General features: G+C 44.5%; 1 protein-coding gene across 2 annotated transcripts in view; it reads right to left on the minus strand.

Moving 5' to 3' along the window:
• Positions 1-15,665, minus strand: part of LOC142557337 (uncharacterized) — a 30,148-nt gene extending 14,483 nt beyond the window's left edge. Inside the window, exons 1-5 of one of the 2 annotated variants that reach the window (XM_075669094.1) lie at positions 15,393-15,665; positions 11,367-11,596; positions 9,625-9,770; positions 7,846-7,965; positions 3,590-3,676 (exon numbers count right to left, since the gene is read on the minus strand). In XM_075669094.1, the coding sequence (XP_075525209.1) occupies positions 3,590-3,676; positions 7,846-7,965; positions 9,625-9,770; positions 11,367-11,596; positions 15,393-15,520 (711 nt within the window). In that variant the 5' untranslated portion in view covers positions 15,521-15,665. The remainder of the gene's footprint in view (positions 1-3,589; positions 3,677-7,845; positions 7,966-9,624; positions 9,771-11,366; positions 11,597-15,392) is intronic. The other variant, XM_075669095.1, reaches the window with a different exon arrangement.
• Positions 15,666-26,592: the final 10,927 nt, after the last annotated feature.

Here is a 26,592-nt window from a genome sequence, read left to right on the forward strand (position 1 = left end):
AGTAGCGTTGCCACGAGTGGCCACTTGTGATGGCCGCCAACAAAGACGACAGTCACCTAGGCATGAGCTTCGGATTTTCCCGCTGATGCCGCCAATATCATAGCCTGTGGCCTCGTTGGCTGGCTGCTATTGGACATTTACAAAGCGACAGTTCAGTTCAGTCTCGGATACAAGGGCAAAAGGCACATGTGCTCTGCCTGACGGGACCCCAGCACTGACCGCACCTACTATCCACCTACAACTTGCGTCTTGCAGTCATTCTACAAAGCGAACATTCAACAATGCGTTGATGGAAGGATGGCTGCGCCCACAGTTCAGCCCATGGGTCCACCAGTTCAAGTCTGAGGAACAGGGGAAGCAGGCATTACTTGGATTTAATTTACTTAATGGTTGGTTTGACTGACTGACTGACTGAATTGATTGGTTGATTACCTTCACAGCAGCTCAGTGGCTACAGCACAGTACTGCTGGGTATGATGTTGTTGGCTCGATTGTTTTATTCGCATGGTTTAGCATATTTAAGGGACATTGCGGCTATTAGAAACACTCTAGTGGAAGGTTACGACTTAATTTCGACCACTTGGGACCACGCTCGCACTGAAATGTGGCTGCCTTGGCCGGAAATTCAACCCGCGAGCTCATGCTTAGCGGCAGAACACTACAACCATACCGAGCCACCATGGGGCATGTTGCCCCATGGCTACATAAAGTCCCCAGAGTGATTGTCATTATCATCCTAATTATGTTTACTGCATGACGAAGGACTCTCCCAGCGATCTTCAACCTCCCCTGTCTTGCGCCGTCTGACACCCACCCCCCTCCCCATGCCTGCAAATTTCCTAATTCCATCACATCAGCTACTTCTCTGCCATCTTCTACTACCTTTTCTTGGCACTCATTCGGCAACTAATAGACCATCGATTATCTGCCCTACACATTACAAGGCCACAGTGAATACTGCACTATATACAGTTAAACTTCGATATAAAGAACTTCAATATAATGAAATTCTCAATATAACAAAGTATTTAACGTTCATAACCTATTGTCCATAGAACAACATGTATTTACAACCTCAACATAATAAAATTTCGCTGCCGCCATAGAAGAATACACTACTTAATTGGATCTGTAGCTTTTTACATCACACATTCAGTTTGTTTCTGCTAATGAATCTAATTCCTCTTTAGCCCCTGTCGGCTCAGGCGTCCCTCAAGGATCTGTGCTGGGCCCACTTTTGTTTCTTATATACATTAATGACTTACCTACTAATATTTCATCAAATTTATGTTTATTTGCAGACGATTGTGTGATATACCACAACATTTCCAATGACTGTGATGTAACAGCTCTGCAAACTGACTTAAATAAAATAACTGATTGGTGCAGCGCGTGGAAAATGCAACTTAACATTAAGAAGTGCAAAACTATGAGGGTTTCTCCTACTAACTTTAGTTCTTCTAATTACTCTCTCACTAATGTATCCCAAAACTGTGTGACCTCGTATCGTTATTTAGAAGTGACCATAACTAACAATTTGTCTTGGAAGTCGCATATAGATATTATAGTGTCCAAAGCTAACCACACTTTAGGGTACCTGCGCCTAAATTTTTCTCGTGCACCATCATCATTAAAACAATTACTGTATACCACTCACGTTCGCTCGCAACTTGAGTATGCTTCATCAATATGGGATCCCTGGCATTCAACACTAATACATACGCTGGAAGCTATACAAAACCGCTCAGCCCGTTTCATTTTAAATAACTTCGATCGGACAGCAAGCGTAACACACATGAAATGTTTATTAAACCTGCCTCTCTTATCTGACCGCCAAAAACACTCATTTCTCTTTTTCACAAAATCTATTACCATAACACCTTTTTTACACACTCTTTCGATCAGGCCAGCACCTTTCATTTCTTCTCGTCATGATCATAATCAGAAAGTTAGCATATCGCATTTCAATACTATCATGGGCGCGAATTCATTCTTACCAATGACTAGCAAAGACTGGAACAACTTATCACCTTCATTAACAGGTATAATTAATCCACTTATGTTTAGAAACGCACTTGAAAACGAACTTTTCTAATATACTTACCATTTGTCTTGCCTATGTGTATGTACCTTTTTCTATTGCAGCGTTTTCATCAGAATCATGATAAAAAAGTTTACAATGCATTTTGTAAATCTACTGTACATAACATGTTTTTCGAACCTCTTTACCATGTATACATCACATTTGTATTCGTATCTTTTGTACCACTGTTTGTTATCATCGGATGTCAACTCAAATTTGGAATTATTACTGCTGTTATTTATTTTGTTTGAGTTACTTTTACCTATGTTTACTTTGTATTCTCTTAGCCCCACCCCCCATAATGCACTATGTACCTTAAGGGTAAAATAAACGAAATTAAATTAAATGAATGGTGAGACAATAAATGGAAACTTCCGCAGACGCAGATGGTCAAATGATTGAATTACAAGCAGCTGCTTGCAAACTCACCTCTCAAATTGCAGGCAGTGCAACAAGAGCTATATATCGGTCGAGATATATGTAACAGCTAGATATATAAAAGCTACAATAAGAGCTAAATATATCGGTCAAGCAGAGCCGCATCATGTTCCGGATAAAGTCCAAGTGCGATAAGATTCTATCACGCCCCACATACTTTGTGCTTTAGGTGGAGTGAAAGCGTGCGAGGTTGAGACAAGAAAGATGGTGGCTTCACAAGTCCCACCTTCCCACGCATGCAAAGGGAAAGAGAGGGAGGGAAGCGAACTCGTGCTAATGCGATCAAGCGTGCGCTAGGGGCGGGGGGGTAAGTTGGAGCACGCTTCGTCCGTAGCTGTGCACGAAAGTCATCAAAAGTGCGGCTGAGTGCATGCGCAGCTGTGCACCCTGCTTCAGAGGTAATCTGCCGCATGTGCAAAGAGCAGTCGTGTTGAGATGGCATGGCATCATGTAAGCTGTCTTTCAGTGCGTTTAGTATTGAAGATTGAATAATCTCGAGTTTCGGTGACCCGTTGGAGTGAAAGGCAGACGAAACATTTGATCCCCGCTGCCGGCGCTTTTCCTGATAGTGCTGTCCCAGTTCGGGCGGCACTATCAGCCGCAGGGGTGAAGTGCACACAAAAGCATGGCTGACTTCACTTAATTCATACCACCGATGTGAAGATATCGTCGACGCACGTGGCACGAATCCGTATCATCTATCGCCGACTCCCAAATTCATCAAAATGAATTCGTTTTTTCATTCAAATTTGCTTTCTTCAACTGCCTGATAATTCGAAAAATTCACCAGCCCCTTTCAGCGTAAGAAAAACCAACTGGCGACTGTACTTATTTGTATAGTAGGTCGAATTTCAATAGAACAAAATTTTGATATAACGACGCAAATTGCCTATTTTACCTACTTCGTTATATTGAGGTTTAACTGTGCAAAAGTAAAATCAGTGCTCAGTATCACTCAAAGTACCAGTCTTGTCATCACTCGACTTCAGCCTTGTCAACAGATCCCCGATGCCAATGCACACTAATGGGCACCTGCCAAGATGCGGCTGAGATGCTATACTCACGAACCTCGGCATCCACGACGTTCATCACGAGACGATTCTGGTCCTCGGGGTCAAACTTGAAGCTTGTGAACCTCGGCGATGCAGCAGATGTCTGATGAAGTGTGTGAACACAAGGTTATTTCAGCAAAGCAATGCCGCTACTCTTTTTTCTGACAGTGCATCGGGGAAATCAGTTTTGTTACACAGTTGAATTTTGCTATAACAAAGTCCCTCCTGACATGAAAATATCCTCGTTATTTTCAATATTTGTCATATGCACGTATCCATTACCTACCAGTGTCAGCGAGAAAGATTTCAGTTACTTTGTTATATGCAATAATTCGTTATATCCAAGTTTGTTATATTGAGGTCAGACTGTACAGCTGACTTCCGTTAATTCTACTCCATTTAATTCGACTTTTCAGTTAATTTGATCCCGACCAAAGGTCCCGCCCAGTGCCTATGTGCAGTGTGCTGCACTTATAGCAATACCACATAACGATATATCGGTTATAACTATGAGACAACTTGAGAAAGTCAACTTATACATTTGGACTATGAGAAAGAAAGACCTATATAATGACACGTTATTGACCACATATCGGGTATGACAAGATATTTTTTTCCCTTCTGAACGGCATTTTCCATGTAGAATAATCATGAAATTTGCATTCCCAAGTTCCAGTTAAATGAACAACGCTGAGACGGGCAATACGTTTGCTTACGCGAGTGCATATCTGCCATTATTAGCCACGCAATGAGTCCTGCCCACAAGCCAATTGCGAAGGCTACGCACAGCATCACTAGTTGGTGGAGCACGCCACAAGATGGCGCGAGCCACCTCACATTGCCCACAATCGAGATATTGTGAAGAGAGCAACAAAAAATGCGAGAAGCGAAGCGGCACCCACCCTTTACCCCCTTCTCAGCAAGCGCGGAAATGCGCCGTGGAAGCGCAGCAGACAGCCCGGTTGATAGAAGACAGCGCAGACAAAGCGGAATGTTCTATCACTTGAGACGAAGCTGCAAATTTTGCAAGGCTCAAAGAAGTGCAAGGTCGCACAGCGGTGCAGCGATTATGAAGGCTGCAACCAGAGGCCATGCCAATCAATGGTGGGCTTGGTGCACCAGAATGAAACCCCCCATGATAGTGAAACCAATACGGAGGAAGCCGCTGACATTACCGAGCTCTAGGAGCACGTCGCTACTGACAGTGAAACAGGTCGTGCTGCAATGGGGGAGTTTCTAAGTGCAGATAGTGCTGTCTCGTTAGGTGGAGAGATCTCTGACGGGGCGATCGTTGTCGTGACAGATGGTGGTGTTGTGTGACGGGGCGACAAGTGTGACAATGACCTGTCTTTTACACCGACCCCGATGTTCACATGAAGTGCACTGTCATCGATCCGAGTCGCTCGTTTATTTCGTGCATACTAAATTATTGCTGCTAGTGTTCGCACAGCAGCTGAACACCACGGTTGTGAACCTGAAACTCCCGCAAAAGCAAGTCTGGATTTTCAACTATTTCAGCATGCCTAACGCTTGGTACGCTCTTTAGAGGTATAAATAAACCTTTCATTTTTCACAGTCTACCTTTTGCAACGTCAATTTTTTTTGTGCAAGTGGTAAATTTGGTTTCACAGCTACAAAAGTATGTTCGGCAGTTTTTCTTTTTTTATGGCAGTCCAGATATAGCAATGATCAGTTATAACAATTGGATTTTTTGTTCTTCTGGATATTGTTATAAGTGAACAGCACTGTATTTCTATGGGCCCCAAGTTCAGTTATTTCGGTCTTAATATTGCCTTTCACTGGATAATTTGAACTTGATTGGTCAGCTTTGCCAGAATGTAGCAGTGTTATGTTGTGAAGCATGTGCAATTTACTGCGGTGAGGCATACCAAGAATGGAAAGGGGTCACTGTCGTGGGAAATGGCACACATTTCTTAATTATAGAGGCACACATGTGCCATCTACAGTTACCGTAGTACCTAGATGTCTAATAAGCTTACTGGCAGCCCTTCATAGCTGTTTCTGACATTGCTGTGACGATTTGAGCCTTGATTTCGCCTGCCATGTGCGTCTCATATCTACGAGATCGTTAATGGAGCCTAGTACGTATTCTGTAATTACACGTTCACACATGTGCCATGCACCAAGAAGTGGAGAAAAACCATTTGTGTTTTGGGAAAGCTAGCAGAAAGGAAAGTAGTAAGATGAAGAAGCTGCGAAGGTTGAGGGGACCTTTAAAGCCAACAAAGAGTGGGGGTCTATTTGAAACTCTGAAGGCCTACCAGTAAACTTATTAGGCATCTCGGTGCTCGTGCTGCTACTGGAGATGGTGCATGTGTAAATTAAAAAACACGAACTATGCCCCGTGATGGTGACGGTGCCCCCCCCCCCCGCTTAATATGCTTCACCACATAATACAACTGCATTGTGGCTAAGCTAACATTAAAGTCAAGTGAATCGATGGCATGCTTTGGCGTTTTTTGTGCCTTTTATTTAATTCGACCAGTTTCGGTGACCTCTTCAGGTTCGAATTAACAAAAGGTGACTGCATTAAGGATCTGCACAAACTATGGTAAAAGACAGCAACAGCAAAAGTTGGAAGTGCCTCTTTTGTCTATTATTTCGTTCCATGTTTGCGACAGTTGTGGAGTTTTTCTATAAGTGAGGTATATCAATGCTCAATTGACAATGCGAAGGATGACATGCTGTGGCCCACAAAACAATGATAAAGTGCCATTAGACAGTGATGAAAATGTACATTAAAGGGCCCCTCATCAGGCCCCATAGCAAATTTTGGTTATATGCTGGAAGTTGTTACGTGTCCTCTAGGGAGGGTTCTGCCGCCAAAAAATTTCAGATCGGCTCCCCCCCATTAATAGATGAGATATAAATAGTTCAGTGTTGCAAACCCATGATTTCAGGAGGCGAGCTTCACCACAAACACTGACACTTTCTCCACTCGCCCCGTCTGGCCTCCGCAAGCGAAATTCCTTCCCTGCGTTCTCCCATACCGGACCTCGAGGATCGCGTGATATATACATCACGGGCCTCGCCTCCATCTTTCTTTTTTTCCCTTCGCTTTTTTGCCGTGCAGTGCCCTTCCGCTGACAACGTCGCGTGCGAGCTGTTCAACTGTCTTGTTTCGAGCAGCACACGATTTTGCAAGCTGTGTACAAGGACACCTTACTAGTGGTATATCTCTGTGCTACACGAACACTGAGACAGAAAGAAGCGGATCACAGAGCATGATTTTGTGCTGTAACACGGTAGAAAATGACACAGTTTTGGTGTCTACACGCACGACGTAGGAATAAGCGGACGAAACAGAAGTACATCTCTCCTGCTGCTGTGTGAAGTAAAACAAAAACATGCAGACATTCTGTTTGTGTGTTTTATTATTTCTCTAAGCTTTAATGCATCTATTCTAGCAACATATCATACAAACAACAGATGTTGGCTTGAATAATTCATGAAGTCACGTGTCACCACGAGCAACATCACAGTGCGAACATGCGTACTTAGGTGCACTAGCACGCGCATGTCGTCCTCCGGCTTGGAGCGTGGCGGCCGCGAGGAGAAGGGAAAACGGCGTTCAGTCTGAAATTTCAGATCTTTCTGCAGCATGCAGTGACATAATGCTTTGCAGACACAATCGTTATCATACATTGTATACTCTGCACTTGTCAGCTTAAAATGGCCAGGCCTGGTGAGAGGCCCTTTAAGTGTGAATAAATTTCTATTCTGTAAAGGTAAACTGCACTGGATGCATCTTTTTGTAATTGCCAGAAATGGAAAAATGCTACACTTTCCTTGTTAAATAAATATGGTGCATGTTAGATTTCTACTTTGTCTAGCATATCTAATATCAATGCTACGTTAGTTTTCTACTTTGAGCCCATAAAAACTGAGTGTTTGTTAGATTCAGAGGCTTGTAAGAAAAGGTCAAACGAAACAATGCCACATGTACAAGCGGTGCAGTTGGTCCTTTATTCTGTCCCTTCTTTAATATGACCTGTGAGATAATTCAATCAATCTTGCCAGTCCCATCAAATTTAAATATATGGCGGTCAACTGTGCTTTATGCCACGGCACAACAAAACGGTATTTTCTTTCTTATTAGCGCAGCTTTGGGTGTAGTAAGCTTGACTAACAACAAAACGGTATTTTCTTTCTTATTAGCGCAGCTTTGGGTGTAGTAAGCTTGGCTAACCAGCAACCGAAAGTCTCACAGAAGTTGCGAGAACCCGTATCGGCTCGCAAGCACCAGCCTACCTTCTGAGCCAAGTCGTCGGGAAGGTGCACCGTGGGAACGGCGTACATGTGGTCCTCGATGTGGTCGGGAAAACGAGGCGGGTCTTCCACTTCAGCTACTCGCTGCTCGCCGAGGGTTTCCTACAAAAGCAGGTGCAAACCGATGGCATTCAGAACGATACACATAACAACCTTGCAAAGTGTCAAGAGCACCACTGCACGCAGAGCACTTCAGTCAAATGTTATCATAATTAATTCGAATCTGACACAAAAACACCTTCGTTATAAGCCTGTAATTGTTACATGCTTATAATGGCAGGAAACATTACAGTTTCACTTGGTATTATCCGATAATTCGTAATAGTATCCATGTTTCTTATGTCAAGGTTCAACTGTATGTATTGGCAAGAAAAAGCTATTGTGTGAACTCTATTGTGTTTGACTTTGTGTTCAATGCTACGGACAAAGGGAGGCCGTGAGTACCGCCATGATTGCCGAAACGACGCTGTCTTCATTCTCACTTTCATGTTTTAGTTTTGCCTTCGATTGCTGCTGGCTTCTGGGTTGTCTTGGCTTGGCCCACTTCACTATAGACTCCATGCACTGTGGCAATTAATTTAAGCAAAGCTTTTGTTGGTGACTGCGGGGAACCCTGTTCTTATTTAGAGACAGTTTCCTCACAAAGCACACAATCAAGTTGGATGCGTTTGCATTGGGAACAATGTTGCTCAATGTGCTTTTGTAGTGCTCCAACACAGCACATGTGGGTAACTGAAACCAGGGTCTCACACACATATTCCACACCAAACTGAACTGAATGAAGTGTTTCTCAGATAACTTGTTTGCACCTGTGGATGACATGGACATGTCCTGCTGCTCCCTCGTCGCTGTACATTGATGCTTCCCCCACTTTGCATGTGCAAGTAAGTGTTCACTACCATTCCAAGCCGTCCTCCACTGCATATCAACGCTGCTCCATTATGCGTTTCTGGATGAACTGTGCTCGTCACTCATCGGCAAACACACACAGCGTGTGTACCCCGACAAAAGAAAACCGAAATCCACGACAGCCACAGAGTCTCCTACAAAAATTACTGGAAGAAACTCTAGTGCTGTAATCTTTCAACTGCTACTAGAATGATGGTCAGTACATGAATCTGTCTAACATTCGTGATTATGGCTTCAAATGTTCGTGTGAAGTTGCTCATTATGCTTAATCTTTCTAAGCTTTCAAGCACTCGTGGTTGTGCACTTATCATGCGTAATGTCAATATAAGGTAGTATTTTGCTGAAAATGATAAATTTGTAAAGTTGCAAAGCCATTTGAAGCCAGAAGGATAAAACTTAGGCAAATGCGTTTACTGACCATCATTCCCATGCTAGCTTAATTGCCATGCTTGCAGCTCCCGTATATAACTAGCACCACAGTTCCCTCTAGTGAGTGTTGTCAGAAACTCTGTGGTGAAAGCATAGTGGCGCCATCTATGGGGGCCTAGCATCGCACAGAAGTAAGACTAGCAGGTGCCAGCTGGGCAGTGGGTAGGCAGGGCAGGCTTCAAGGCACATGTGAACAGGGGACTTGTATGGGCCCTGAAATGTGGAACTTTGGTACAATGAACATCTGACAAAGTAAATCAAAATGTTTCTAGCCGACACCAGCATGTACCAATATGTGTATATAAAAAAGTTCAGACTGTGTTATATCTTAATTTATTTGACAAGTGTATGTCTACTCCAATTACATTCCCTCCTTGCTGGACAGGTTTCCGTCAAACACTGCGCTCAACAAAGTATACATGCCTCTTGAACAGAAGCACTTGCAGCAGGCCTCTGCTTGACAGCCACCTTCTGAGGGCTGGCGGCCGTTGTTTGTACGACAGGGTTTGGCCGTCGTTGAACCGACGTCCGACGCTTACTTGCAAAGCCAAAGAAACGCCGAAACTTTTCTGTGAGAAAAAAAAAACGACATGACACTTGCATAAGCATCACATTTACTCATACCTAAGCCACTTGTCAAACGCTCAACTTTCCTTGTTTTTTCATGACATAATTACTGGACTGGAAAACAACTTTAGACTTCGAACCAAATAAGCAATATTACAAAGTCAAAGCACTCTCGTTTTTCTAGAAACTTGTGAGCGAACAATTCAAACTCATTTCAAGCTTAAAAGCAAAGGTTAGTCAAGGGAGTAACTCTCTAGAAAAAGAAGTTTGCACTCTTTCGGGTGTGTCTTGTCCCCAAACAAAATCGTCATTTGTCACGCTTGAGTTTCTGTTCTCGAAAACTCTGTGCTAGTTACTTTTCTGTCAAGAAAGTTATGTCACACTGATAAAGAGACATGGTGCTCGTGACCTAGAAGTACTGGATACACAGCATTAAAGAAAGAAAAGGCATGCAAGGTAGATGACGATTATTGTTTGGACACAAGATAGGACCCCGAAGGGTGCAAACATTTTGTTGAGTGTAGTACTATACCCTTAATGCTATACACCAGAAGTTGTCGACACTGTCTTAGACACAACTCCGTTACTTTTTCAGTTAATGCAAAGACAACTGTGTTGATGTGCGACATGCCCTTTGTCGTCACCTCGTCAAGCAAAGATGCCAGCAGCAACTTGCAGCACGCAGTATGGAGGCATTATATACATATATGTGTGTGTCTATGTGTGTTTGTGTTGAAAGTCCTGTTTTGCCATATTCTAGCATCCTCTGTTCCCCTTGCGCTGTTCTATTTTGACAATGTTAAAGAAATACTGAAATTACATTTTTGTTTCCCTCATTTAAGGAAGGCCCTGGACCTAATAACGTTACAAAAGGTACTGGTAAGCCCTAAATAATTTACTATAATAAGTTTTCTAAAAGTGACTTTCAGTTTTGTTTTCTGGGAAGTGTATGTGTCACGACATCATGACACAGATGGTGGTCACACAGGAAGCTGGACATCGCAACATTTTCGCACTCGCTCCAGCGCATTAATTTTGTCTGTTATGCTGCTATATTGGGCAACACAATGAGTAGCAGCATGGCAGACAACAGAGCGAGCTGGAGTGATTGCAACAACTTCACGCTGTCCTGACCCCATGTGACCCCTTTCTGTGCTCATAGCTAAAAATAGACACTTTCACCGACACCTTCTGTGTCATGACTTCAAGGGACATACACCTCCTCGTAAATGGAACAAAAATGCTTTGTACTTTATTTAGGGCACTCTGGTCATGCCGGTATTGCTTCTGGAGATTCAAGTTCCAGGACCTTCATTTCAGTTTCACTTTATTATTCTTTAAATACAATGAATTGGTAAGATACAATATACAGACGAGCGTCCCAAAGTCAAAGACTGCAAAGGGGACCATATGACACAAAAATGGGCAAAGTCAATAATGCCATGTCACTATTCCTTCAACCACCAACTCAGCAAAGCTCACCATTTTGATGTGAAAGCCGTGCGACGTGCAACATTATCTACATTAATTCCACTACCATACCCAGTATGCCAAGGTTTTTGCCATGCATAGCGTGCAAAAGCCTAGAACTGGCTTACTCTGGCTTTTATTGGGCAGCAACTTCTGCTTGTTGGTGCCCTTGGACACAACTTGGTCTCCGTGCTTAAACAGAGTGGGGACCGCGTTCCACACTAGCTGGTTGCGGTAGGTGCTGCTGAAGTTCTCCTTTGTAAAATGGGTCGAGCACAGTCGGTAGTTGGCGAACAGCTTCTCGGCTGGCTTGTCTCGCAAGTCGAGCCGTCCACAGTTGGCCACCCACTTTCTGCATCTGGACGGCATTGAAGTGAAATCGAAATCAGCCATCGAAGCTAGCACAGAGGCCAATAAAAAACAGTTTCCTACAAAAATAATGTTAGCGGGAACTCTAGCACTACAAGTGTTATGTCGCCGTGGGAGCAAAGGGCCGTAGTGCATGGATTTGCCTAGTCTTCATGCTCACAGCTTCGTATGTTCTTGTGTCATCATTTCTGATGCTTTTCCTTTCTAAATTTCCCAAGCAATCGTAGTTTAGTAACATAACAGGCGCAATCATTGTGAAGCATTGCATTTATAACTAAATGTCAAAGTTGAAAATGACCAGTGTGCAGGGTCACAAGCCCGTTTGCAGCCAGAAGGACAAAGTTTAGGCAAATCTGTATACTACACATTGTTCCCTCCTGGCTGAACCATGACACTTGTTGCTTCTATAGACACTAGCACCAGAGTTCCATCTAGTAATTTTTGTAGAAAACTTTATGCATGGAAGGAAGAAATGCAATCAGGCAGCAGTAATTTTCAAGCTTCGTGACTGACATCTTTGCCAGTATCATTTCCAGACCATTTAGTCCACTGCATGACAAAAGAGTCTCCAGGAAATTTCCATTCAGCTCTGTCCCATGTACACCAAACAGGATCTAAGCCTGCAAATTTTCTTTTCTGTATCACCTGACATGGTCCCCTACCATACTGAACTGCTTTCTTTTTTTCTTGCCTTGGCACTTGTTAATCTATAGGCTACCATTATGTGCTCTGTATATCACACTTGACTCAGGGAAGTATTCTCGGTTCATCACTTCTGAAGACACTGCCGCATTTTTGTTATATAATGCACAATGTGATCACTCACTCGAGCAATGAGCATCTCGTCAATATCCATTAGAGCGATCCATCAAGACCATGGCACCTGCATAGCTTTACTTTGCCCTATTAATCGAACGTCATCTATCCATGCATGGTGCCCAATCTAACCTGTATCTTTCAATCTCTTGGCAGTCATGTGGAGTCATGTGAGTAGCAGCAGGCGAAGGACTCAACGTTTGCAAGAAAGCCTGCAGACACTGGTCTTTATTAGTCTTGCACTATTAAGTCTAAGCATAAGCTGTTGTCAAAATTAAATTGGGGGTTTGAACATCGTCATGCAATGCACAGACTACGAGATATACTGTAGCAAGGGGCTCTCAATTAAATTTTGACCACCTGGATTTCTTTACTATGCTCCCACAGCTTATTTACACCTGCCAACTTGTGAACTTTAATATTCACAAAAATACCACGGATGCAGCACTGGAAGGAGAGATGAAAGGGAGATGAAGTTTTTTTTTTTTTTTTTAAGTTTGCCTTGAGCGCAAACCTTCTGTAGCACACCTATGCACTTACTGACAATGAATCACCTTTGAAAGCAGCACAAGAGCCGCAGCTAATCTGGAACAGCACAAACTGACAAACAACACACTGTTCTCAGATTGCAGCCACTTGTTCAGCAACCTTGCTGTTGCCGATTTTGCCTGCTTCAGGAACTGTTTGCTTGAAGCAGGTACCCATCTGGAATCCTTTCTCAATCAGAAGATTTTCAAGGGCAAGGTCAGAGACCGGTGAGAGAAGCTTTCTTCACAAACAGAATTTATTTTTCGGAAAACTTGATGAAATTTTCATAAAGCTTGTAGAACGATCCCAAATTCGTAAACTGTATGAAAAATTCAGGAGACTTGGCAGGTATGCTTGTTACACGAGCATTTGCGCATTTCACTGCTTGAACCCGTGACCTCTCATTCAGCAGCAGAATGCCGCATAACCACAGAGTAATCATGATGGGTAAAATTACTGCTACACATCTAATCAGCACTTAGTGGTCATTGAAAAGTACAAACTGATATAGATGTCAACCAGTTTATGCCTCAAGGCAATGAAATCAAAACCAACATTGACAAGAAAACACGTGGCAATAAGTTGCCCCAGGTGAAAGAAATTTTGCCTGTAATGCTGGTTTATTAACCAATCCCCAACTGGTAGTAGACATCAGTTTCAACAGACTGCAGCACTACTGAAGTTCCCGCTATAAGAGTTTTATGTGTGGCAGCACGACATTTAGTAAGATTGGTATATCTCACATGAACAGTTTCTTCATTGCCACTCGGTAACTGCCCGTGTTCCATTTTCCACTCGAGAAGAAAAACAAAAGAATGCTCCAAGCCATAACTTAGTTTATGTAACGCCAGTTAAACAAAGTTGACACCAACAGTGCTCTTGGGCATAAGGTTAATGCACCGAATACAATTTCCAACTACATTAAGAAACAATAAACAAAGCACGCAAATTTTTATGTATCGTGCATTATTGTGTTTTGAGGCATTTATTCACATGATATTAAAAAAAAAATTCTTTATTTCTTGTACACAAATTTAGTATAGATTAAGCAAGTGCAACTCAATTTAATGTAGAGCAGGCACTTTATGGTGGAACAGCTGTGGTGGCGACTAAAATGTGTCAGAGGATAGTTCACTTTCAGTCATAACAGCAACCACTCTGGAGCTGTATCATGATCAGATACCATGCAAAAGGAAGTTTGATCAGGCATGCCAGTATAATTATGATGCTCGGGTTTGCCTAAACACCTGAGATTTCTTTTTTTTTTTTTTACATTCCCGAAATTAGGTGTTTGTATCCATAATCGCACTGTGCTTGTTGAGTTTTTTTTTTTTTTTTTAAGTTTCTCGCGTCATATGACAATCCTAATTTTCACAATTAAGAAAAACTTAATGAAGATGTGCAGCTCGATCTTAGCAAAACTGTAGGTGTGAAACGAACGGGAGACTGCACATTCGAATTCTGCATGAGCACGTTTGGCAGCACATAAAGTACGGTCATCAGCATTTACCTAACAGCTGCCGAGAAAGCGATTTCAAAGCAGCCACAACTCAACTTTTGCTCGGCTGCCAACAGCTTCCGAGTGCTCGCGCATGCGCTCGTGGAAATATTTACACCATAGTTCCAGTTTCGCATCGCACCGATGCAACGTCGATAAGAAGTGCGTTCACAGCGTTTTGAAAGATCAACAGGTTACGTCGCCACGACTTCAATCGCGTAGTCGGCGAACAGTTGGAAGAAGGATCTTGACCCTCAGGGTCAAGCAATGAGACGGGGTGCCGTACACCGTAGTCCGAGCCGACATATGCGAAACGCCAAAATCACAGTGCCGAGAAGGGGCAAGGCGCAACGCAATACATGAATGGATATATTCACCGCTGCAGCAGGTGTATTAGATAACTCTGGTTGAATGACGGCTGCGTGTCTTTCTTTTTTTTTCTCCGACGTCAAGCACAGAGAAGTGAAAGCCACGCTTTGATAAGATTAATGGCGAGATCCTGCAAACAGAGACGCGCGTTGCCGTAAACGCATCTGCACGACTCTCCGCAACGCAGGGGAACGCGTTCTTGCAAATAAAAAAGAAAAGTGGGAGCCCCAAGTCCACGACAGGAAGGCGAGCTCGCGTTTCCAAAGCCGCACGGCACGCATCGATGAAGGAATCTACGTAGACGCGTCGCACTTCGGCGCCACATCTTACGCGTGACACCGAAAATGAAACCGTAAACGCAGCAGGCCTTGAAAAGGCGCGACGTTAGGCTTAGCGAAGACAAAACCAGAACCTACTTTTGCAGTGCGATTTCGGTTTGCGAAGTAGGCGCGAAAAGTGCGCTAACCGCGTCGACGACGCTGCAGAAAGTGCCGCAACGAAGTAGACAGACTACTGGGCATCCGATCTCTGACGCACGCTATGCAAGGAGACGATATATATATCGGCGTCTTACCTCTCTTCGTCTTTGGGGAATCGGAAAAAAGACACGCCGCTCGTATTGTCCGAACTGTTGGTGCAAGTCGGCGCGCAGCATCGGCTGACCGGTTGGAGGTTGGCGCGTGGAGGTTCGTGTTTAGTCATGATCGGCGCCGTGGTTCACATGATAGGCGATGATTTGTTGGTGGTCTGGGTTAATGCGCGGAATGTGTCAGATTCCAACGCCACCCTTCAGTCGTAATTTCGAAACGAGAGGTGCGCACAGCGACGAAATGGCTAGGCACTAAGCGGCGCTGGAGTCGATATATTGTTGATGATAGTGACGATGTTGAGACCATTTTGTAAAAACTTGATAGAACCAAACATATTAAATAACCGTAAAAACCAAACAACGCATTGTATTTTATTTAAGCAATATAGTAACTAAAATTTAGGCAATAACAACTCAATAAACGTACATTTATATAATTACCTAATTTTAGCGAAAGATATAGTTTTGCAGGCCACCATTACTAAAAGTTTAAACTATTGTTACTAGATGGCGCAACAGCGGCGCGAATTACGTTTTCGTCGCTGTCTTTAGCACGATGGAGGGCGATGCTGGCAAGTTTCTATTTTGTTTCTTGAATGATTGTTTTGCGTAAGTTGCAGCCGAGAAGGCTGCATGCAGTGATTCACTGACTGGACCCTGCGACGTGTTTTCTTTTCGGGTAGGCAGTTAGCGAGAGACGCCCTGCAAATTTACACGCACGATGACTCGAAAGACAAGATTTTCCGATGCATGTTCCCTTTCAGTTTTTCGCTAAAATACTCTAATAGTGTTGATTTCAGCACGCAAGCGCGCTCTACGACGTGGCATATACTCTTATGCAAAGTTATTCGTTTTAAATTAAACATAGGTTCAGTGGTGATCTGTATGAAACGTACTTACTCTCCCGCCAAAACTGCTTCGATGCCAACGGTAAAGCCGCTATTTGTTTTGCAGTTTAGTGAAAGCGTAGCCTTTGCAAAATTTAGTGCACGGTGATGGTGAGAAACGGCACATATATTGAAAAACAAAAGAAAAAGAAAGCAAGAACAGGTCAAATGCCGCGCTTTTCTGGTGGACAAAAGCACCAGGGCAATGCCTCGGACAGCTGTGTCGTCTGCTTCTGGATTTTTGCAGACGACACAGACTTGTATCCAGACTTCTCGGCTAAAGGCGTTCTGCGGCTTGGCTCTCTCTCGTTCCACGCTTTTAAAGAGGCGTTCACCTCGCACAATCATCAGTTATCACTCAAGTTACAAAGCTTACAATTGGCGCGTACGGTACTTGCTAACGTGCTTCATCTGCAGTGTAGTTGTGATAATGAAGCTGTTATATGCAGTATTGTGTGTCTACAACATATATGTTGTACAGTGTAGGCGGTTACATTTTGGCACAGTGTCTAATCTAGAACTTCATTGAGAGTAACGCAGCTTTTCGATAAATACATTGGAGCTTTTAGGAAGATGGCTTCACCGAAAAGAGGGCGTGAAGTCTGTATAGAGCTGATTACTAAAAACGCATTATACCCAGTCAAATGGTAACATAGGCAACCGCACTATTTGCGTAAAATGTTGCATTTTAGAGCAAAAAGCTTTGGTGCTTATCTAGTAACTAACCGTAACCGTTGCTCAGCACACTTTCCAAGCCACGAACTGCATGCGTGTATATCAGTAGCGTGCGGGCCCGAGTGGCTACGTTTACATGAACCCGACGGGAGCCGATGGATGGAAAAACTTTATCGTGGAAAAACTTTGGGTCGAATCAGAAATCGGGCTGACCGAACCCGAAGTGACTGCATTTACGTGAACTCGCATCTGACGGGTCTGAACGACGCATTCGAACTTCCCGCCTCCGACTGCAACAGCTCTGTTTAATAGCTCTTATAGCGACAATCAGCGTGCGCTGCACAGTAGTTGTCTTTGCCTTGTCCTTTTATGTGCCGGCGTGTACAACGCTGACGTTACTGATCCCTCGAAAATCTTAGCGCGATGTGGCCCGGTCCGTTCGGCGCGCAGCAAACGGGCCTGGCTGGGTCAACCTACTGCACGCATGTCGAACTGGCTCAACCCGACCTGAGGCTCGTTCAATCCGACCGGTTAGCCTTTACGTGAACTCGACAGGCCGATTCCACCAGAAAAGCCGACTCGACCCGTTTCTGTTCGGTTCGTGTAAACACCCGAGTGCTAAATAAAGTAAATGCACGCAAGATTCATCGTCATCGCAAGATTCAAGTCATCGCTGCTAAGCACGAGGTCGCGGGATGAAATCCCGGCCACGGTGGCCGCGTTTCGATAGGGGCGAAAAGCAAAAACACCCGTGTACTTAGATGTTGCCACTATGGCGTGCCTTGTGGTTTCGGTACGTAAAACCCCATAACTTAATTTAAATTTTAATTACGATTGTCGTTTCTGGGCATGACATATACGCCTGAGAGATATGAAATATTTTATTGTGTAGTGATAATTTATAACAGATTAATTACTGGGGCCGTCAGATCTTCTCTACGAGTATTGTCGCAAACGCTGGATAATTACTTCGTCTAAATAAAAATAATATTAAACACCATGGTTTATGATTGCGAAACATCGTGGCGTGGGCAGTTGTAGCTAGCGACTCTGGCCACTGCATCTGACAAAGCGTTTTTAAGTGTACAAAATTGGCATAGTAATTAATAATATTACTTTGAACTTCTTCGGTTAACCGAGACGCATCGCGCTGCTGGGCTCGAGGTGGCGCCACAGGGCCACGTTGTGACGGAGGGGGGGGGGGGGGGGGGGCAGATTATGCAAATGTCTCGTGTTCTTAGATTTAGGAGCACGTAAAGGAACACCACATGTTCAAAGCTAATCCTGAGTCCCCCTTTATACAGCGTGCCCCATATAGTATCGTGGTTCTAGCGCGTAAAATCCCGAACTGATTTGTTTTCCTTTTCTTTTTTTTTTTGCGTTAAGCGAAGGCTGAAACCCTCTACACCTTAAAAAAATAAAAAGATATTGGCAAGTGATAGAGTAGCTTAAAAAGTTTAATACTTGTTTCTACAAATAAGTTAATGCTCGTGACGTCATTACACACTGGCTCGCTCCGTAACTCTATGGTTCCTCCGATCGCTGCTATACTCTAATCTGGTACACTATAGTTGCGACGTGCATGCGCAGCATCCTTATTTATTCATCATCAGCAGCAGCAGCAGCCTATTTTATGTCCACTGCAAAACGAAGGCATCTCCCTGCGATCTCCATTACCCCTGTCCTCCGCCAACCGATTCCAACTAGATTCCAACCGATTCCAAACCCGCAAATTTCCTAATTACGTCGCACTACCTAGTCTTCTGCCGTCCTCTACTGCGCTTCCCTTCTCTTGGTACCCATTCTGTCACCCTAATGGTCCAACGGTTATCCAATCTGCGCATAACATGACCTGCCCAGCGCCATTTATTTCTGTTAATGTCAATTAGAGTATGTTTGCTCTCTCATCCAAACCGCTCTCTTTCTGTCTCTTAATGTTATGCCTAGCATTCTTCGTTCCGTCGCTCTTCGCGCGATCCTAAACTTGTTCTCAAGCTTCTTTGCGGTCGGTCTTTATTATTATTATTATTATTATTATTATTATTATTATTATTATTATTATTATTATTATTATTATTATTATTATTATTATTATAAGGATGATTATTATTACTATTAATAAGCAACGTCTTTCATACCTAGCCCCATTGATACAATCTGAGCAAAATTTTCTCCCTGTCATGACGTCACGTATTACGCCTGTGCCTCCAGGTCGATACGTTACATGACAACTTCAGTGTGGAATTAAAAATATCATATACCCAAGTTACCCGAAATATACTTCCCAAGCTTCATACTTGCTAAATATCATCATATTTTACGAACGTGAAGCGTGTGATTGAGTTTCTACAACTTAGAAACGACGCGTCAGGACATGTGCCACATTAAATGTGTCAGTCTGTGTGTCAGCTTGAGACCGCAGAGCGTTCGATGTCGCCCGATTGTCATCATCCGTACCGCTGTGGGTCGCTAAATTCGCACGCAGGTAAAGGTTCCCCTGAAGGTTAACCATCTTTTCGCCAGACAAGCACTAAGGTAGTTCTTACGTGACGAGTCCACTTAGCAGGCCCGTGCGACAGTTAAGTTTAGTGACGACATCTGCCTCCATCATTGAGTGAGGGAGTGATTACGATACTGGAGCTGTCGGCAGCAGATATGTCATCGGCCTCTTCTCGAGGTTAATGCAAAAACGCCTGTGTGCCGTGCATTTGGTACACGTTGATGAAGTGAAAGAACCCCAGGTTGCCAAAATTATACCGGAGTTCCTCACTACGGCGTGCCTCGTAATGAGATTGTGGTTTTGGCGCGTAAAATCCCAGAATCTAACTTTGTAAATTTTCTCAAGGTGAAATAATTGAATCAAGTGAGTGGTGGTACCAGTGAGATATGAAATGAATGCTTGCAGCAATTAGTCAGCTTATCGATTTACAACTGCACTCGCGTAGCAGTCCCTATTTAAAATAAAAACCGCACAACGAATACGGAGATTTAGCACTGTTCGCATAGTCTGACTGCGATACTTCAACGAAACGGTCCTGAAGTGATTAACAGTCGCCGAACAAGGAATGTCGCTGGGTCTAACGCTTCGACGAGGGGACGTCGTCTTCGCCAGGCCTAACGTTCTTGTATATGTAGCAGGACACTGTCCGAACAACAATAATACAAAATGGATAAAAAAGATAAAATAAAAAGAAGAAAAGAAGAGTTGCACAGATTTTGTCCTTCTTGATCATTCATTGACTTTTGAGTTCAAGCCACTGACCGCCTGGTTCTTAAGAAGAAAGAAGGGGTAGGGGGGGGGGGGGAGGGGTCAAGAAAAAGTTATAGTTGCCTTAGTAAATTCATCATCATCATCATCAGCCTAGTTACGCCCACTGCAGGGCAAAGGCCTCTCCCATACTTCTCCAACTACCCCGGTCATGTACTAATTGTGGCCATGTTGTCCCTGCAAACGTCTTAATGTCATCCGCCCACCTAACTTTCTGCCGCCCCCTGCTACGCATCCCTTCCCTTGGAATCCAGTCCGTAACCCTTAGTGACCATCGGTTATCTTCCCTCCTCATTACATGGCCGGCCCATGTCCATTTCTTTTTCTTGATTTCAACTAAGATGTCATTTACCCGCGTTTGTTCCCTCACCCAATCTGCTCTTTTCTTATCCCTTAAAGTTACACCCACCGTTCTTCTTTCCATAGCTCGTTGCGTCGTCCTCAATTTCAGCAGAAACCTTTTCGTAAGCCTCCAGGCTTCTGCCCCGTACGTGAGTACTGGTAAGACACAGCCGTTATACACTTTTCTCTTGAGGGATAATGGCAACCTGCTGTTCATGATTCGAGAATGCCTGCCAAACGCCCGCCAGCCCATGCTTATTCTTCTGATTATTTCAGTCTCATGATCCGGATCCGTGGTCACTACCTGCCCTAAGTAGATGTATTCCCTTACTACTTCCAGTGCCTCGCTACCTATCGTAAACTGTTGCTCTCTTCCGAGACTGTTAAACATTACTTTAGTTTTCTGCAGATTAATTTCCAGACCCACCCTTCTGCTTTGCCTCTCCAGGTCAGTGAGCATGCATTGCAATTGGTCTCCTGAGTTACTAAGCAAGGCAATATCACAGCGAATCTCAAGTTGCTAAGGTATTCTCCATCAAATTTTATCCCCAATTCTTCCCACTCCAGGCCTCTGAATACCTCCTGTAAACATGCTGTGAATAGCATTGGAGATATCGTATCTCCCTGTCTGACGCCTTTCTTTATAGGGATTTTGTTGCTTTCTTTGTGGAGGACTACGGTGGCTGTGGAGCCGCTATAGATATCTTCCAGTATCTTTACATATGGCTCATCTACACCCTGATTCCGTAATGCCTCCATGACTGCTGAGGTTTCGACTGAATCAAACGCTTTCTCGTAATCAATGAAAGCTATATATAACGGTTGGTTATATTCTGCACATTTCTCTATCACTTGATTGATAGTGTGAATATGGTCTATCGTTGAGTAGCCTTTACGGAATCCTGCCTGGTCCTTTGGTTGACAGAAGTCTAAGGTGTTTCTGATTCTATTTGCGATTACCTTAGTAAATACTTTGTAGGCAACGGACAGTAAGCTGATCGGTCTATAATTTTTCAAGTCATTGGCGTCCCCTTTCTTATGGATTAGGATTATGTTAGCGTTCTTCCAAGATTCCGGTACGCTCGAGGTTATGAGGCATTGCGTATACAGGGTGGCCAGTTTCTCTAGAACAATCTGACCACCATCCTTCAACAAATCTGCTGTTACCTGATCCTCCCCAGCTGCCTTCCTCCTTTGCATAGCTCCTAAGGCTTTCTTTACTTCTTCTGGCGTTACCTGTGGGATTTCGAATTCCTCTAGGCTATTCTCTCTTCCACTATCGTCGTGGGTGCCACTGGTACTGTATAAATCTCTATAGAACTCCTCAGCCACTTGAACTATCTCATCCATATTAGTAACGATATTGCCGGCTTTGTCTCTTAACGCACACATCTGATTCTTGCCTATTCCTAGTTTCTTCTTCACTGTTTTTAGGCTTCCTCCGTTCCTGAGAGCCTGTTCAATTCTATCCATATTATAGTTCCTGATGTCCGCTGTCTTACGCTTGTTGATTAACTTAGAAAGTTCTGCCAGTTCTATTCTAGCTGTAGGGTTAGAGGCTTTCATACATTGGCGTTTCTTGATCAGATCTTTCGTCTCCTGCGATAGCTTACTGGTTTCCTGTCTAACGGAGTTACCACCGACTTCTATTGCGCACTCCTTAATGGTTCCCATGAGATAGTCGTTCATTGCTTCAACACTAAGGTCCTCTTCCTGAGTTAAAGCCGAATACCTGTTCTGTAGCTTGATCCGGAATTCCTCTAGTTTCCCTCTTACCGCTAACTCATTGATTGGCTTCTTGTGTACCAGTTTCTTCCGTTCCCTCCTCAAGTCTAGGCTAATTCGAGTTCTTACCATCCTATGGTCACTGCAGCGTACCTTGCCGAGTACGTCTGCATCTTGTATGATGCCAGGGTTCGCGCAGAGTATGAAGTCGATTTCATTTCTAGTCTCACCATTCGGGCTCCTCCACGTCCACTTTCGACTAACCCGCTTGCGGAAAAAGGTGTTCATTATCCGCATATTATTCTGTTCTGCAAACTCTACTAATAATTCTCCTCTGCTATTCCTAGAACCTATGCCATATTCCCCCACTGACTTGTCTCCAGCCTGCTTCTTGCCTACCCTGGCATTGAAGTCGCCCATCAGTATAGTGTATTTTGTTTTGACTTTACCCATCGCCGATTCCACGTCTTCATAAAAGCTTTCGACTTCCTGGTCATCATGACTGGATGTAGGGGCGTAGACCTGTACAATCTTCATTTTGTACCTAGCTCTTATTAAGTTTCACAACAAGACCTGCCACCCTCTCGTTAATGCTATAGAATTGCTGTATGTTACCAGCTATTTCCTTATTAATCAGGAATCCGACTCCTAGTTCTCGTCTCTCCGCTAAGCCCCGGTAACACAGTACATGCCCGCTTTTTAGCACTGTATATGCTTCTTTTGTCCTCCTAACCTCACTGAGCCCTATTATATCCCATTTACTACCCTCTAATTCCTCCAATAACACTGCTAGACTCGCCTCACTAGATAGCGTTCTAACGTTAAACGTTGCCAGGTTCAGATTCCAATGGCGGCCTGTCCGGAGCCAGGTATTCTTAGCACCCTCTGCAGCGTTACAGATCTGACCGCCGCCGTGGTCAGTTGCTTCGCGGCTGCTGGGGACTGAGGGCCGGGGTTTGATTGTTGTATTCATATAGGAGGTTGTGGCCAAGTACTGCACCAGGGTGGCCAATCCTGCTCTGGTGAGAGAGTGCGTTACCGGTTCTGGTCACCGGGATCAGGCCGCACTCCAGGCCTGTTTGTGCAATTTTCTCAACACACGGTTTTTTTTTTTTGTATTTCCCGGTGGAGAATTGCGCGGCACCGGGATTTGAATCACGGTCCTCTTGCACTGGAGACGGATACTCTACCGTCCCCGCAGGAGTTAAATTAAAAATTGAATTATGGTGTTTTGCGTGACAAAAACCACTTTCTGATTATGCACGCCGTAGTGGAGGACTCCGAAAATTTCGACCACCTGGGGTTCTTTAACGTGCACCTAATTCTAAGTACACGGGTGTTTTCGCATTTCGCCCCCATCGAAATGCGGCCGCCGTGGCCGGGGTCCGATCCCGCGACCTCGTGCTCAGCAGTCTAACACCATGACCACTGAGCAACCACGGCGGGTCCCGCAGGAGTTGTACGCTTCATTTAACCTACAGTGGTGCCCTATTTGATCAGTCAAGGTGGACCAATCTGAGCTCGGTTATACCGCATGGATGGCACTCGGCTAGAGAACCTGGTATTTATGACCTGCACATGTGTGGCCACACATAATTGAGGATATATAATTTTTTTTAGGAGGGTTTCCGTACAGTGATAAAAGGAAGGAAAATACATTAAAAGAAAGAAAAATAAAGGAACATAACATGTTATTTGAACTCGTGATCCTTCAATGTTGCCCGGAAAGGTAGCTCAGTCGGTTGGTTCGTCAAGCCAACGGTTACTTTCAAGCGCCAAAGCTCCTGCTCCGAGCCTCATACTTATGTGGAAAGGGACTTATGTTGTCCGCGGCAGTCGATTTTTGTGGTTGGAAGGCATAATTTCTTGGAAAAATGGCCGCCAGAGGAGCAGCGTGAACTCGAGCGGCTTTATAGACTAGGAAAGCTGCCTTAAAATATTTAGACTTGAGGGGAAGCTTCGTTAACAAACTATAACACGGCAATCAGCACTCGTATACGACGAGAGAAATTATTGAGACGTGGAAAATTCCCTTGAAATAAATCTGGTTTGCGAGACAAATGCTTGTATGTATTGAATCTCTTAAAAGATGAGGGGGGAAATATGCGCTCACCGAGAGGGCATCGTCAGCACGAGACCACCACCAGGCGCCTTACTGAGACGTAGAGAGCTTCGCGGCCGGAACAAAGTCTCCCCTCTCCGCCGGCCCAGGGTGGAAAACGCGCTTTCCGATCGCTCAAGGTTGCGCGGACATTGTATAGCTCTAGCGTCTAGGAAAAAGCTTAAACAGGTGCGGGGGCGGCACGCATAGCGTGGGAAGCTAGCCGCCGGAATAGCTATCTCAAGTACTGCTGCTGGCGAGGGCGAAATACCTTCGTGTAAATATAATAACCCTAATAGGACTTCTTTCAAAGAAAAAAAAAAGAGAAGAAAAAGTAAATTACGCTTCTGCAATACAAAAAAAAAGCCACTGTTACTGTGAGTAAACGCTTGCTAAGCCAGAAGAACGGGTAATAAAAGACAAGAAAGACGGAGGTCGGGTGAAAACACTGTCGTGAAGTTTCTGCACTTGCTCGACGTGACGTCACAAATTTTAACGGCGTCTGCTCTGGCTTATAGTTAATTTTTGTCAGTAAAGATTGCACTGTAAAAGAACCACAGAGTGAACGCAGCAAGTTTTGAGAACCTTTACTAAGCCGGACGAAGTACGGAGAAGGGACTTCGAAATCCGTGACGTCACACTGACGTATACCGGCGATGCGGGGTGTTTGGCGCGAAGCACGAATAACGAACCTTTGACCTTTATTTTCTCTCCTAATAACCGACCTACTGTTATCGCGAAATGAACGAAAACTAAGTTTAGAAATAATAATCTGTCAGCCTACGCTGACTTTTTTAGTGTTTCTCTTTAGTTTACGTCCGTTTAAGAGCTTTCTACAACTGGCTCTTTCCAGCGACTGCAACAATGGGACGTGGTGAACCGGTTACGTCTCGCCTCTTCTAGATTTCTCGCTGTGTGCTGCTGTAATGAACCCGCGACCACATCGAGGACGCTATGAATGCCGTACCCACGGTGCGACTACCCAGCGACTTGTTTGCTCAGACTCAAAAGGTAGGCTTGAGTCATTACGGGTCCTCGCAAGTATTAGGAGACTTTCGTTCGGGGGTCAGTCAAGCTTACTGCGCAAAAGATTGTGCAGCCAATAAAAAGCTGCCCCATATCGGAAAAAAATATATAAAAAGAAAATTGGCAGTGGCTTAGCTCGGCTATGCCAGGATATACGTAGCGAAAGCTAAGGCAACCTTGGGTAATATACGTAGGATATACGTAGCGAAAGCTAAGGCAACCTTGGTTAATTTTGATTGCAAGTCGAGGTTAGTCTGGTTGTCTAGCTATGTTGCGGCGTTCAGCCAGTCGTTCAGCGCGCTATTCGTCTGTTTCCTGGGCGATTCGCTTCCTCTTCATCTCGTTCCGATGTCGATTCCAGGCCTCCTCCTGCTTATCAGAATTGTCGCCGTCAATATTACCGCCTCAACTGTGGTTGCGGCGCACGCGAGCTCTCCTTTTCAATCCTCCGACATGTTATCAGGCATGCGACGCAGCTGGCGAAGCGAACGGAGGCGAGCACAACGACGAGGAACGCGGTGTGACGTCATACCAACCGGCGGTGGCGGAACACCTGTGGCTCGGTGCTACCAATGGCGCATGCGCAGTAGTGACTAGGGAGCGAGAGAGAGAAAGAAATATTCGCAGCAATGCGCGCCTTGTGACGTCATGTGCCTCCTCGGAGCACCGGCAGTGACGTTTCACTTCGTGAAAGTGGGGGACGCGCAATCGTATGTGCTATAACGCACACATATCGTCTTTTTTTCCCACTCTCCTCTGGAATCTTTTAATCCCATTCCCCATCCCTATACAGAGTAGCATGCCAGCGGTTGTATACGCGCCGGCAAAATTCTCTGTTTTTCTAATAAAGAGCCCTCTCTCTCTCTCTCTCTTTCTCTCTCTCTCTCTCTCTCTCTCTCTCTAGCGCACACGACGCTATCGGCCCTCGGTGCGCCTTTACGCCTACACCGTCCGCATCGTAGATCGTATTCGAGACAGGACTCGCGCGGCCACGCCATGTATAGGTTGCAGTCGCCGCAGCAGAACGCCCTGCAGTAAGCATTCGCTTACTATCTAAATTACATATACTGGCGGGCAACTTTCTGTGGCTACGAAGGGAAAGCTACCGATGCGTGGCTGCTGCACATGTGTTACCGCGCAAAGTAGTCTGGCAGCGTTTGA

The sequence above is a fragment of the Dermacentor variabilis genome, chromosome 9, assembly GCF_050947875.1.
Source record: "Dermacentor variabilis isolate Ectoservices chromosome 9, ASM5094787v1, whole genome shotgun sequence".
Lineage (NCBI taxonomy): Eukaryota > Metazoa > Arthropoda > Arachnida > Ixodida > Ixodidae > Dermacentor > Dermacentor variabilis.